General features: G+C 46.3%; 1 protein-coding gene across 1 annotated transcript in view; it reads left to right on the plus strand.

The window, feature by feature from the left end:
• Nucleotides 1-15,443, plus strand: part of TSPAN7 (tetraspanin 7) — a 30,244-nt gene extending 14,801 nt beyond the window's left edge. The window contains exons 7-10 of the mRNA XM_077765153.1: nt 996-1,151; nt 6,810-6,893; nt 14,126-14,198; nt 14,457-15,443. Coding sequence (XP_077621279.1) covers nt 996-1,151; nt 6,810-6,893; nt 14,126-14,194 — 309 coding nt within the window. The 3' untranslated portion in view covers nt 14,195-14,198; nt 14,457-15,443. The remainder of the gene's footprint in view (nt 1-995; nt 1,152-6,809; nt 6,894-14,125; nt 14,199-14,456) is intronic.
• Nucleotides 15,444-15,446: the final 3 nt, after the last annotated feature.

Genomic DNA, 15,446 nt, shown 5'->3' on the forward strand with positions numbered 1-15,446 from the left:
GAAGCAATATATATATACTTGGTATTTTGATGAAATTTCAAAGTTAATAGAAAAGTTGCTGGAAGAATGTAAGAAACAGGATACCTTTTACCCAGATTCACTAATTAATTTCTACTTTTGCCCCATTTCCTTTAATATTCTTTATGTCAAGTGTTGATACATCTTTTCTGGAAAGCATCATAGGGTAATTATCTTGGGCTCTGAGAGCCGTGCAGTCTCTGTCACAACCACACGGTCCTGCTCTTAACAGAAGCAGCCATAGTGTGTAAACAGACAGGCACGGCTGTGTCCAGGTAAACCCTGATTTACAAAATCAGGCAGCTAGTGGGCTATAGTTTACCAACACCAGCTCTCTCTTCCTCTGTGTACATCATTCCTCCCACTAAACCATTTACTTATCAGTAGAGATCTTGTAGATCTATAAGCTCTAATGAGAGCTTTTTATTTTTGTTAATGTTTGTCTGTTTTTGAGAGAGGGCGAGCACAAGTGGGGGAGGGGCAGAAAGAGAGCAAGACAGAGGATCGACGCGGGGCTCAAACTCATCAGCCGTGAGATCGTGACCTGAGCCGAAGTCGGCCGCTTAACCGACTGAGCCACCCAGGTGCCCCTTAAAAAATCTTTTTAAGACCATTTTCGTCTCGGCTTCCCCGTCAGCAGCCCTGATTTAGTTGATCTGTACATACAGATCACCACCCCACAGGGGTGATTTTGATGCTGAGGCAGGCCACAGGACCACCGGTGTGCTTTGTGGACTTGGTCGGGAAGCCAACACAACACAGGATCTCGGACTGGCTTCCTGTCTGTCAGTCCGGTTGGGCCTCCCAGTGAATAGAATTGTTAGGGGACCCTCAGCTCATCGTTACTCACCAAAGCTGTGCCCGTGGACTCAGCGCCTCGGCCCGCGCTTCTCTTCTAAATGGCACGGGGTTGTGAGAGAAGAGGCTGCATGTCTTTGACCTGCTCGCTCTGGCTCTTTCCCCTCCCCCCTTAACAGCTGAGCTGCTGTGGGGTGCAGAACTACACCAACTGGAGCACCAGCCCCTACTTCCTGGAGAACGGCATCCCCCTGAGCTGCTGCATGAACGAAACCGACTGCAATGCCCAGGATCTACACAACCTGACTGTGGCCGCCACCAAAGTCAACCAGAAGGTATGCTTCCTGGCAGCCCTGATGGGGTCCGTGGTGAATGTCTGGGGGGCAGCTTTTTGGTGTCGTTTCTGTGGAACTACGACAAACGGGCTAGAAATGGTAGTTCAGGAGAGAGTGTGGTATTGCTCTCCGTGGCCCTTTCTTGCCCTGGAGAGAGGCTGTCCGCTCCGGAAGGAGCGAGCTGTGACTCAGCAAGAAGCCACCAGACGTAGTTAGGGAGGTTTAGCTATGGTGCGGATGTCAGACAGGGAATGCTGCCTTTCTTCTTTCTGGCTGTCTTTCTTCTGCTTAATCTACCTTCTAAACATGGAAGTATTCACAGCTGGATGCCAGTCCTTAGCAGGAAGGGGGACTGGAGTTGACAGACAACATCTGCTCCTGCCAGGAGGGTGGCCTTTATTTTAGGGCGTTCTCGGCTCGAGGAAGAGAAATCAGCAACTCTGCTTCAACTCACTGTCAGAATCCTGACTCCCAAAGAAATCAGAAAGAGGGAGGGGGAGATTGAGAGAGAGAAAGAGAGAGGGAGGGAAAATGGGCTAAAAGAAATTTGAAAGGTAGCATGTACGGAAAATGAAGGAAATCAAGTTTCAGTAGTCAGAGAAAAGGAAGACCATTTCCGTATGCCGCTTCACAGAGACTATGATGACGGCATGATAAAACTGTGTGAAGGGGGATCTGTATTCTTTAATGTTTAGAGAAATGCCAGATAAAAAATATGTTTTGGTAAAACAGAAGGGAGAAAAAAATACCCTGTTGTTGACTTAACCTGCTGTTACGCAGCCATCGGGTAAAGTATCTTTTTTTACTAAGATAAAATTCTGTCCTTGCAAGGTCTTCAAAACTTGATGTGACCTGGGCCAACTACTGAATAATTCATGGAAGGTAGCCATGCTCTCAAGATTAGAATGTTAAGAGATGGTTTCTGTATTTTATCCATTTAATGTTAGTAATTGTAGCATAAATGCTACAGAGCATTGTTGCCATTCTAGAAGCTCATGTCATTCTGGGCTTATTTCTTCTTACTCGTGTGGTGAGGTTAAGATGTTCAGTACTGACCGCTTCCACTTCTTATCTTAGCTCAGAGGACATGTGTTCCTACTGGAATTTTCTTACGAATCCAGAGTGTGAAGCCTCCTTTGCCTCTCGTCAGTAAGGTGACGTCTGGTTTCCTTGTGGGCATCCCCACTGAGCCCCCAGTGATGTTGTGATGCTGCCATTTTATGAAGCTCCGAGCATACCCAGCTGCAGTGGATGCTCCAATTTATAAAAGACCAGAAGTGCTTTTTGGCAGTGAGATTTGGCATAATAAAACCTCAGGAGGTCCTTTGTAGAAGCAGGCCACCATCAACCTGGATAAAGTCTTCCATTACAGCGAAATTTCCTTTTGTGAAAGTTGGGGGATCTAGAAGTCAGGAAGGAGCATGGGCTCTGGAGTCAGACTCCAGTTTAAATTCTGGCTCAGCCACTTGCTGGTTGTGCAGCCTGGATCGAGTGACTTACCCTTTCTCATTCTTTTTCGCATCGGTAAAAGGGAGATAATTGTCCCCACCCCTTAGGATTGATACAAGGATTGAATGAGATAACGTGTCTAAAGCGCAGTGCCTGGGCACAGAGTACGGACAAGAGAAACGTTAACTGTGATGTTAAATGTTAACTGTAACGCAAACGTCACCCTGGTGATGGTGCGGTCTGTCTTCCTCTACACCACACTGTGTCCTTTATTAGGAATGATGCAGTAGGTCCCCGGATGGGGGGGTCTTTTGTTAGTATTGAAAAGCAAGTTGAGAGTCATGACCTATAGTGCATTTCTATGATCCTTAGAAAGAAAGATAGGGTAATATTTTTTCCATTTCATTGATAACCTGCACATTGACCTCACTCCCGGACTCCTCACCCCACCACCTGCCCCAGTCCTGCTTTACGTTCTCCTGGGTACCTCAAATACCTGGAAAAAGCGCTTAATTCCTCTGACCTGGCTTTCTCCGTAGCGTAAAAGTGAGTGAAAACTGAAATTTGTCTACTGAGCCTTATTAGTTATTCCCATTCAATGCCCACACGAACCACTGAGACAAGTTCTTGGATCTGAGGCTCAGAAACCTCACCTCTAAGAGGCAGGAGAAAGGGGGTTGGGTGAAGATACTAATAGCAGATGCTTATGAGTGTTAACCACCCCCACCAGCTCCCTCCTCCGGGAGGCTTAACTACTGCCTGCCACACTGTCGTTCTGTGGAATCTTGTTATTTAGAATAAATGCATTCTAAATCCCTGTAGATCTTTTGGTGTCTTGAACCCTGTGCTTTAATAGCACGGAAAGAAGCCTCTTGGCTCTTCCTGGCAGCCTGAGAAACCTACCTCGTACAAATGACAAGGAGGGAGCGAGAAGTGGGGAGAGAATAGTTAAACAGGATGTTTATTGTTTTGTGTCAGGGGTGGAGTTTATTTTGGTTTTGCTAGCAGGATATTGAGATATCTGCAAGTTCACATGGCTAAATAGCATTGACTGAGCCCCTACTCCTAGGAATTCTTGACCTTTTTTAAGAACAAGAGGAAGAGCAATAGTTATTCTGGTTGGTGGCTGCCGAGGCACCTCTTCCCAGAACCTGCCTGGGTCGATCCGCCCACTCCTCGTGTCAAACATCTGCCACTGACAGATGTTTCCCACTGGTGACCATATTGATCTCTACATGCTGAGAGGGCAAGCAAATGACCTATCCTGTTTCTGGATGTTTCCTAGGACACTTAGCGGGTCTCTGTAGAGTTATCTCACACCTGACCACCAGGCTTTCATTTTAGGAAATTGAAAGAGATGGTCGTGGGTGGGTAAGATCACGGTGTAGTGGGGACCTTGGCGTGGGATGCAAACATGGCCCGTGGTCGTAATACCACAGCAGTCCTTGCGGTCGGCAGGTCTGTGCCAAGATCTGGAGGGTGGGCCTGTGGGTCTGCACAGTGAGTAACAGAGAAGAGTCCAGAGATGGAAAGCGTTTATTTCCACCTTGCCCTTACACCATGTAGATGACAACAAAAAAGCAAAATCACTTCCATCCTTCTCATTTTAAGTAGCCCTCCTACTGCTAGGCTTCATGACTTTGCTTTCATCTGTGGAATGAAAAACACATGGGAGAACTTTTCTTCTAGAAGACTACTCCTCAAGCTTTAGTGGGCATATGAAACATCTGGAGGTATTGGTCACATTCATAAAAATTCATTAAAAATGAATAACCCGGGGATTTGGTGGATTCTGATTGAGTAAGTCTGGAGCAAGACCTCAGATTCTGCATTTCTAGCAAATTCTCAGGTGATGGTTGCTGTTGCTAGCCCTGGCAGAACCCTACTTTGAGAAGCAAGGTTTGGAGAGAACGACTTTGTCGCAATTGCACTCACGGCAGGGACCTCGTTCTGGTTTCTCTTGCTGGTTGTGGCGTGGGCTTATCAAAAATGCGATTGCTTGTGGAACCTCCTACAGTAGAATAGAAATCATACGTTAGCAAAACGTATTCTACTTACACGCAGAATCCAAGTTCATGGGGAAAATACCTATGCCAAAATATATTGCAGAGTAAGAAAATCACCCACCTTGCTTCTCTCTGGTTTTTACAGTTGGGTTTGTGTTTCCATAGTTTGAGCCAACCTAACACTGGTGTTGGGCTGAACTTCATTCCTCCACCCAACGATCCTGGCCTGGAGAAGATACGGTCATGATGGCTACCTCGGCAAAGCGCTGTCTTAGCTGCTACCATTTGGCCAAGTGTTCAAATATCCGTCCCTCTTCTTTACTCGCCTTAAATTCTTCCGAACCCAATCTGCTCTCCCTTCCACCACATTTTGAAAAGTAGTGTGGTATATACTTCCGCTAGTAAAAATGAAATCAGCAAGCAATCTTCTACTCTAAAGAGAGAATCAAATTTCAAAACTCCTCTTGACACAATATTTCCTTTCCCACCCGTCTCCAGCCTTCAAATTTGCATCAGCTAACCAAGGAGTGTCATTTGCCTGTTGCATTGGAAACATGTGTCAGGGGCACCTGGGTGGCTCAGTCAGTTAAGCGTCCAACTTTGGCTCAGGTCATGATCTCACAGGTCATGAGTTTGAGCCCCGAATCAGGCTTTGTGCTGACAGCACAGCTCTTGTCCCTCTCTCTCTCTGCCCTCACCAGCTCATTCTCTCTCTCTCTCTCTCTTTCTCTTTCTCTCTCTCTCAAAAATAAATACACATTAAAAAAAAAAAAAGGGNCGCTAATGCACTTCTCAGCAGACAGACTGAGGCTGCATAAAATATGACTCCTTAGAAGGTACAGCACTGGTAGAATTTTCATAAGCTATGAGAAATGTTACAGTGCTAAATTTTGAATTTAAATATGGGAGATGTGGTTTTTTGTGTTCTTCAGATATTATTACAGTTTAGTGTGCCTTCTTGATAAGCAAGAATCCTTTTGGCCCTCTTTATGAAATCCATGTCTTGACTTTTGCAGATTTTATACATTTAAGTAGAAGCCCTTTCTCAGGAAACTGGAAAAAGACCATGTCTTCTGGACATTAAGTTAAGTTAGTTCAGAAGTTAAGTCAGTTCAGAAATCTAGGTTGATGTGGTCCAGTTTCAGATAAATACATATGCACACGGGCACACGCCCACACAGAGTTCAACCCGTTGGGTACTTAACAGGAAGAGTCCACTTCTGCCTTTGCATTATGGGTAATACACAACTGGCACTTCCTACCTGGACTGGGTTGATACAATGTAATCCTGAAAAACCACAGTGAAAAAACTTGTTCCGTAACAAGATTGAACTCCAGCCAGATCTTTTATTTTAAAGAAAGGTGATTCACGCTCTCAGTATTAAACTATCATTGAAACTGGCAAAATTGGTGTCGGTTTGAATCACGTCTGGAGATTTCATACTATGTTACAGGGAAGTTCACTTCATTTTATGGATAAAGTCACTGACTCCGGAAATGGGAAGTGACTTGTCCAAGGTCACGTAGTAAATTTGTGGAAAAGAGGACTTTAAAACGTAGGTTTTTCCCTGTTTAAAAAAATTAATGATCTCCTTAGGCAGGACCCCAAAACACCATCAAGTTGGCAGACACTCAAACACCTCCCTCTAACCAGATGATTTCACTTTATTTTTCTAAGATTTTGTCATTCGTTGTCAAAATGCTGGTAACTATGTTTGCGATGCTGAGTCCGTGCAAGGATGTGGAACGCCTTTGTATCCTTCGAGTCTGCTTCCTACGTCTACAGTGTTTGCCTCATAGATCTTACTGATTTCCTACTATATTTAATCCTACTACTGAAACATTTCTGGCTGAAAGTATATATCTGGGACTCGCTTTAAAATAATCCAGCCAGGGGAGGAGAGGTGAGGAGCTTTAAATGAAACAAGATTGGCCACATGTTAATTGTGAGGTTAGAGAAGGAGTCACTTGGGGGTTCGCTGTATTGCTCTCTGTGCCTTTCTGTACATTTGAAATTTTTCTATTTTTTTTTAAGTTTGAAAAAATGCTATTAAGTTCCTACAATGAGTTGCAGTTGTACTTGCTGAGCGTGGGGTCACACTGTTTGCTTAGGAGGGTGGCAAGTTAACACAGCCCAGTCTGGCCTGGGTAAAATGCATCTCTGAGGCCGCTGCTCTCTCTCTCTCTCTCTCTCTGTTTGCAGGGTTGTTATGATCTGGTGACCAGTTTCATGGAGACCAACATGGGGATCATCGCTGGAGTGGCTTTTGGAATCGCGTTCTCCCAGGTAGCCTGCGTCATTGTGTGCTCAGGCCTGGCCTTCCCCCGCCTCCTGCCCTCGCCTCCCTCCCCGGTCTCCGGATTCCCCGCCTGCCTCCCTGTTCCTTGGGGAAGGCTGATAGATGGGGTCAGAGCTCCTTGCTCATTAGTCCTCAGGTCATCTGTTTATTGATTTTCCTTTTTCAACTTAAATGAAGTTTTGCCATCAAGGGAATATCGGTTACAGTTCAACTAATGACTAGCTCCAGAAAACAACTTGCTGCTTCTGTAGGTCAAATGGAGGTTAACTGAACAAAGTGCTGGCTTAATTGGAGCATAAACAACTCCAAGCATCAAATGGCTGATCTGGATTTGGGGGAGGCTGTTCCTTCCCTGGTTGACCTGTCCCGGTTTTGTTCTTAGTTCCTGTCGATTATGCACGAGATGTCTCCTTTTCCAGAAAGCCTACGTTTAGCAAATTTCATCTTTTGTGATCATTATTTTAATCCGAAATTGGACTATTCATTCTTAGAGGAAATGGAATTTTTGTATATTAAATTTTGTATCGCTATATCCCCACCCAGCCTCTGTAAAATAGGGGAGAAGTAATTCTGCAAATGAAGTGAGCAACATATACTCAAGGATGGAACAAGATTAAGCTAAACCTAAAATCTAAATCTAAAAACTTGGCCCACCTCCACAGGCCTCTGATCTTGCAGCCAAATGACAAATAGTTGCTATGATATTGCTATGGGTAGAAGGATGGGCATGTATACTCAACAACCAAATGAGAACTCTACGTATGTTTAACTCAGAATTTTTTCAGACTAACAGATCATTTTTCCAACAAAGCATAATTACTGTTTTCTCTCTGGGACCTGTCTCCACCACTCTAATTTCCCCTGTCCGAATTCCACATTGGCTCTCTCAGACTATACTTCCCTCTTCCTGATGCCCCCATACCTCCTTCCTTCCTGCCTCATAATGCAAACACACTTTCTTTCTAGCCAAACTTGTCCTTAAAACTTGTTTTCAATTAATTTATTTATTTTGAGAGAGATAGAGAACATGAGCAGGGGAGGGGCAGAGAGAGAGAGAATCCCAAGCGGGCTCTGTGCTGTCAGCACGGAGCCTGACACAGGGCTCGATCTCACAAACTGAGATCATGACCTGAGTCAAAACCAAGAGTCAGACGCTCAACCGACTGAGCCACCCAGGTGCCCCCTTAAAACTTTTTAATTGAAATATGGCACATGTAGAAAAGTGCATAAATTATAAATGTGCAACTCAATAAATTAGCACAAAATGAACACACCTGTGTGTTACACTTGTGTAACCCTCACTTCGATCAAAGACTAGAACATTGCCCTAGTGGTTTTTGCAAAGACAAGGTTTAGGCTCAGGTGAGTTGAAAAGCTTTTTTTCCTCGGTGGTTACAAAATCCCACGTGACATTTCATGTCACAAGAGCGTGTGGAATCGTCCAACGGGAGTGTGTGCTCCTTCCAGCAGTTTCAAAATTCTTTTACCACACCTGTCCATTTTTTTGCAGCTCAAGAAATGAATTAAACCCTCAACACACCAACACACAGACACACCAGAATGGCACCACAGACAGGACCAATGCGTCTCCCGAGACGTTTCACAGAAAGTTACTACCCCACACGTTCTTCCAATTGCTATCGTACTTAAGTAGTAGCACTTCAGTGATGTATCTGTAATGGCCAGGGGGCATTGTAGAGGATCCGGGACCTCATGTCCGATGTAGATGTGCAAGGTGCTCAGCTTGGGGCAGGGAGAAGAGCAGCCGTCGCTGACTTTTACTAGCCTGGTGTACTAGCTGCTGAGTTTTGAATGGTGCCAGCAGCCTCTGGGTTTCTGGAAGCTGGAGTTAGCTTCCAGGTACCAGGAGATCCATCCAAGGCCCCTCGGGAACACTGGTGGCCACTCACTGGATGCCTATTCAAGACGAACCAGCTGCACTGACCCTAGTCAACAACCCAGAACCAAAGCTTTAGCCACAAGTGTTCAAAAATTTTAGGATCAACGTCAGAGTAAGTTAGCAAATGTTGGCTTATTTAGGTGAATCAGTCATGGCGGCCTACGTCTTGGCCTTCCTATGCTAATGGAAGTTCTACTGAGTAGAGGCCAAAGTAGGTAGGAAAGAACAGAGCATGCTCTCACACTCTCGTGTGCTCTCCGGCTCTCTCTTTCTCTCTCTCCCTTCCCCTTTCCTCCCCTGCCCTCCACCTACTCCTTGCCCTTTTCCTCGCCTGCTCTTGTGACACCCATAACACCATCTGCTGGAACAAACTGGCCTTGTACATCTGTCGTGGTGGTCTAAAGCACAAGGAAACCTCAGTCAAGTCTAGCCTTTTAACAGATTGTGCAAAAACTTTGTCCCCTTTTCCCACCGTAGCTAACTTAAAGCCCTTGAGTTCTGTTTCTGGACAGCAGGAACTGGGCAGGCATTGGATGCTTCTCTCCACAAACTTCCATCGCCTGAGTCCTCTCAAGGACTTCCCGCTTGTCTGGACGGGATGGGCAGGGCCTACTGCCCTAGAAGTTTATGGCAGGAGGCTGGTGTGTTTTGAGAGGGTACCTCCTCCCTGCATCTTTGGAAGCTTCTCTTTTACTCAAGAGAGCTTGGAGAGACCCACACCCAAGCAGAATGCGTTTACATGTTTGTGCATGAGAGAGAGAGAGAGAGAGAGAGAGAGAGAGAGAAGGAGGGAATCAGAGTGGGAATATCACCTCCCCTGCCCCTAACATGGCCTTGAAGCCAAAGGTGAGGGTGTCTGTGTCTGGACACTTACTCCATTTGTGACGTCACCTCCCACCTTGGTTGGCTTTCTACCATGTGTCGCAGGGAAGGACTGGTAACGTTTCTGTATCCAATGTAAATAGACACAGGGCTTCTCTAGACTTGGAACATGGTCGGCTGGATTAGTTCTCCACATCACAAGATGTTATAGTCCTGAGTAGGGCTGGTAGAGCTGTTTTCCAGAAGAGGGGAGAGTTTAGTAGCTTACTTGAGGTTGGGCTGCTATTCTAGATCCAGGATTATAATTCTGACTTCTCCACCTGGCCTGCTGTATCAAACCTTCGGGCCAAAGATCCCCCTTGTTCTTGCCCCAGGTGGCACCTAAACGGAACTCATTGTGTGCTTTCATAATGCCAGGGTTTGCGTCTGTGGAATTGAAAGGAAGAAGGTACTCAATGCAAAATACAGATCCTCCTCCTTCCCATCCATCCTCTGTCCCTCACCTCTGCAGGGCCTCCCCCAGGGCCCACAGGCTGCTGGGATGATTCATTATGAACCAGGATTTCTTTTTTTAATTTTTTTAATGTTTATTTATTTTTGAGACAGAGACAGAGTGCGAGCAAGGGAGGGGCAGAGAGAGGGGGAGGCACAGAATNCAGGATTTCTTTTCTGGGACTTGTTTACCTCTCCCATGTAGAGGGCAGGACAAAGCTGTTGGTAGCCTTGATGACACATGGCCAAAGAAGGCTAGTGGAACTATTTACTCCTCTAGTATTTTCAGGGCCTGAGATGGCCCCAAATAGCATGTATACAATTTTATGTCAACCCGGATTCCTTGACACTTCCCCAAAGACATGGAAGTTCTATTTAGTTTCCCACTTCAGTCATTTGCGTAAAATCTCCACAGGTACTATAAAGATCTAAGTTTTTGATCTGTTGCTGGTCACTTCCTTATAAAGAAAGTTGCCAGACTCTATTCTGGACTACAAAACAAATCTCAACAAGTGTTGAAAAGATACAAGCCATACATATTATGTTCTCTACCCACAGAAAAAGTTAAGTTAGAAATCAATAATGAAAGCATCTCGGGAAAATCCCCCAATATTTTGAAACTAATGCATTTACAAATAAACCTGGGTCAGTAGTAAATTAAAAAAAAATTTTTTTTAATAATTTTGAACTGAATAAAAATTTTAAAATATCACAAAGAGAGAGAGAGAGAGAATGTTGCCTCGGGCGCCTGGGTGGCTCAGTTGCTTCAGCGTCCGACTTCGGCTCAGGTCCTAATTTTNGCTTCTGCCCTTCAGCGATCAGGTCTTGGGCCACATTTGGCTCCCATGGTGATGGCAGGGAGGACGCCCTTGGCCTATCACCTCTTACATCGCTTGTCTTGCCTAGTACGGGCACTGCCCCAGCCCCTCTCTCCCACTTCTTGGAATCTGTCCTGTTGCTGGTGATTGGCAGAGAGCCCCAGCGGTGCAATCCACGTTGCTAGAGCTTCTCGGTGCCCGGGCCGCTCTGCCACCTGTGTGAGAGCGCCTTGGGAAAGCCTGGAGTCACCCTTTCGTTAAGTAGGGGGCCTTTCTTCTCTCCCCCCACCCCCGGCTTCTCAGTTCTTGAAGCAGCAGAACCTCCCAGAGGTTTTCATGACCCAAAAGAAAGCAGAATATAGTCCTGACAAGGCAGAGAGTGGTAAAAATAAAAGGTTACCTCCAAAACTTAGATGGAGACTAATTACAAAGTCTTAATCGAGCAAATAAAAATAATTTGATCTAAAACCCTGCGTGATAGTAGGCATCTCACCAGCCACCGGAACGGCGAGCCGTGGTTCTGGGGTCTCCGACCCGAGTGGTTTCCAGCATAAGAGACCAGGTCTTCTTTTCTGTCTCCCTCTGGGGTTTAAGGCAGGAGTCTGTCCAAATGCCCACATACTGCGGCCTTAATATATATGAGCCGTTGTTCCTCAAAGGCCACCCGGAATCCCACAGAATGTACCTCTGCTCTTTGAGGTCCTTTTTACATATATTTAAGCTAAAAAAAAAAAGTATCATCTAAATAAGGATGGACTGGGGCACCTGGGTGACTTAGTCGGTTAAGCGTCCGACTTTCACTTAGGTCATGATCTCACAGTTCGTGGGTTCGAGCCCCGCGTCGGGCTCTGTGCTGACTGCCAGCTCAGAGCATGGAGCCTGTTTCAGAGTCTGTGACTCCCTCTCTCTCTGACCCTCCCCTGCTCACACTGTCTCTCTCTGTCTCTCTCTCTCGTAGAAATAAATAAAACATTAAAAAAAAATTTTTTTATAAATAAATAAGGATGGACTTCTCTGTCTAGTGGCCAGCAAGCATTTGTCCTCACACTGAGAAAGAGGCCACGACATTGGCTGAACAGGCTTTCCGTTATGTACCCCCAAAATCATCTGGTAATAGCTGCTATTAAGTATAGGATGTTCCCCCACCCTGAACTTGCCCTTAATCAGTACTTATGGAGGTGAGCCCCTTGTTTTATGTGGAAAGTTGGGACGGTAATATTNAAATACTCACTTGTTTTGTGGCTGAAATCTGGGTTTTAAGAATTCCAAGTGTGTTCTGGTGTCCGTGGGTCCTGGAAAATGGCGGTTCTAATGAAAAGGGACAAGCTACAAGGTTCGAAGTCCTTACGGTCATGAGGGAGGGATTTTAATTTGTCATTTGCCATAGGATTCTGGAGGTTACAGCCGTGGTTCCTGGGGTGGTTTGGTGGCACGTGCACAAGACTCTGTATCTTGTGGCACAAAGTGAGATTGGCCAGAGCGTTGGTAGGAGGAAGGGTGAGCCCAGTAAGGTGGCGGATTTTCCTTACCTGATCGAGGCTATAGTGTTTGTATTTCACAGCATGGTTTTACCCAAGGTCACGGGTCTCCCTGACCAACAGCGGGACCCGCTGGGGCTGCACATGATCCGCCTGTAAGACAAGAGCAACCACATGGACCGCGCTGAGTCCTTCTCTCACCCAGAAGCCTTGTTTAAACACCAACTCTTTATGTTTTAAGTTTGTTTATTCATTTATTTTGAGAGGGAGGAACAGAGGTGGGAGCAGAGAGAATCCCAAGCAGGCTCCTCACTGAGAGCACGGAGTTTAACGTGGGGCTGAAACCCAGGAACCACGAGATCATGACCCGAGCCCAAACCAAGAGTCGGACACTCGACCGACTGAGCCACCCAGGCACCCCTTAAACACCAGTCCTGGGCCCCACGCCTCAGAGTGTGATCCCACAGGTCTGAGGTGAGGTCTTGGGAATTTGCATTTCTAATAAGGTCCCATGTGATGCTGCCGCTGCTGTCCTGGGGCCACACGTGGAGTGACACTGGGCCAGATTATCCGTAAAGGTCATTCCCACCTCTGATCCATTAAAAAATAAAATGGCCAATTGCTTAAGGAGAAGGGACTCCAGCATTCTTTGGACAGGAGCCTGACCATCCAGAGTCAGGAAGGAGAATGTTGGTTCCAAGTACGTGGAACAGATGTGCTTGAGAATGTTTTGATAGTGTCACAGCAGCTTTCATCAGGCCCACGTGTGCTACTCAAGTCAGAGTCTTCTGAGGAGGGGGGATACCCTGCTGTCTGTTGTTCCGGGGCCCCCAAAACCTAAGAGTTGGGCCTATAGTGTGGATGGGCTTGGTTAGGCCTCAAATATCTACATGGTTAGAGACTAAGAGAAATCCCTGATTTCCCCTAACACCCACCTCTCACAAGCCATGACTTTCTTACTGGCAAACACACCTGGTCAAGAATAGTGTCTCCTTGTGTCCAGGAAAGAACTGCGATCGGGTCGGCCAGGTATGGCTGAGGTATCATACATGTTGAGATATCTTCCCGATGCACATGTTCACAGTTTTGAATTAAATGTTGGCCTTTTTGTTAACCCCTCACAGATTCTGTGGTTCTTCAGTGTTTTCACTACTCCCATAACATGTGAACAAACTTAAATACTGCTTATGTGTCAAAAGTTGCTTTCACATGGCCAGAGCAAGCTACAGTGGAATGTTATGGCCAGTTCTAGAGCCTCCGGCTGTCCTGCCCAAGCGGCGCGACTCCCGAAATCTCAGATCCCACCGTTGAGATCACATCTGATCTTTTCTCTAGTGCCCTTTTCCTCATTCACATGCAAAACCCTCAGTTGCCCGAAATTACATGCAGGGGTGGAGCGCGTGGGTGGCTCAGTCAGTTGGGCGTCCCACTCTTGATTTTGGCTCAGGTCACGATCTCATGGGTTCATGAGTTCAAGTGCCGAGTGGGACTCTGCACCGACAGTTTGGAGCCTGCTTGGGATCCTCTCTCTCTCTCTCTCTCTCTCTCTCACCCCCACTCATGCGCACACAGGCCTGTTCGCACGCTCTCTCTCTCTTTCTCTCAAAATAAATAAATGGACATTTTTTAAAAGTTACATCAAGGGGGTCAGAGAAGTGTGTAGTTCAGTGACTTAAGACTATGACCCTCATTTCTCGTTCTGGCACCAGCTCATCGGCATGCTGCTGGCCTGCTGTCTGTCCCGGTTCATCACGGCCAACCAGTATGAGATGGTGTAAGAAGGTGAGTGCGTATGGGGGGTGTTTAATTTCGGGGTTCTCCCTTTTGGGGCACATACTCCTCTTCAAGTGGGCAAGGGTACTGCCTGGCCCCTTAACTACTTGGTCGGGGGGCAACTGTACATGTGCTGAAACCTCATTTCCATGGTGCACGTGCTGGGGAGGAGATAGGGTCCCTGCTCTTGTGCAAAATGGAGAAGCGCTCACCTTCTTTTAAGTCCTTATTCGTGGTGAGTCACTCACATGCTTTCCTTTCTCGTAGTCTTTCAAGAACGAGGGCCTAAGAGACCTGATTTAAGAAGGAACCACAGCAATCTTTGAAAGACTTGCAAAGGATGTCAGAGCACAGTACATAACATGCCCGTTCCGAGCTCCCTAACCCCCCACCCAGCGTGCACCTGACCCGCCCACACAGTCTCTGCTCCGCCTTCCAGCCCGCATCATGTGTAGCGTTCCATTTTGTGAAGCCCTGTGTGCCAGAGTATAGCCGGGTTCCCTGCATCCGGTCCTAGTGGACCCCACCTGAGGCCCCCATGCGTGCCAGTTCCTCCATCTGTACTTGGTCCAACTGCAGCTCATTGTAGGTGACTGGTTATCCCACCATCACTGGCCCGGCTGGGCCCTGCATGTAGTGTGGAAGGCTCCTGCTAGCCCTTCATCTTGATGGCTAAATGCCACACCCCTTGATGTAGATAAGCAGATAGCTATCTGTTCTTTTGGCTTAACCTCCTTTGGTTTGGTTTTCCCTTTACTAAGGCTCTTACTACCTTCCTCAGGCTGCCTAAGATATGTAAAGAGATACATCAGCAATTGTCCATGTGGAGAAAAGAGCATGCGTCATGCACGAAGGGAACTGTCGAGCGTTAGGTGGCCTCCTTGCTCCTTATTGTTACATGCCTGGGTATGTGTAGACAGTTTAGTGCACCTATGCCTCTTGGTTGACACCTGTATAATCCTGTTACCAAGCCGTATTGTTACTTCCTATGAAGGAAATAATATTACTTCTGTTTCTCCCCAATTAATTGCTGTTGTGTCATTTTACTTCCTTCTGTATTTTTTCTTTGCATCGACATTACAAACATCGAGGACCTCACCAAATCAATTTAAAAATGAGTGTGAAGGGGGAACAAAAGTCAAAATATTTTTAGAAGACCTCCAGAAACAATGCCTCTGTCTAGCATGCCAACAAGAATGCATTGATATTGTGAAGCATTTGTGATACATGTATTAATAAATAGAATCACTACAACTT

This window comes from Crocuta crocuta, unplaced genomic scaffold (genome assembly GCF_008692635.1).
Source record: "Crocuta crocuta isolate KB4526 unplaced genomic scaffold, BGI_CrCroc_1.0 scaffold301, whole genome shotgun sequence".
In the NCBI taxonomy this organism is placed as follows: Eukaryota; Metazoa; Chordata; class Mammalia; order Carnivora; family Hyaenidae; genus Crocuta; species Crocuta crocuta.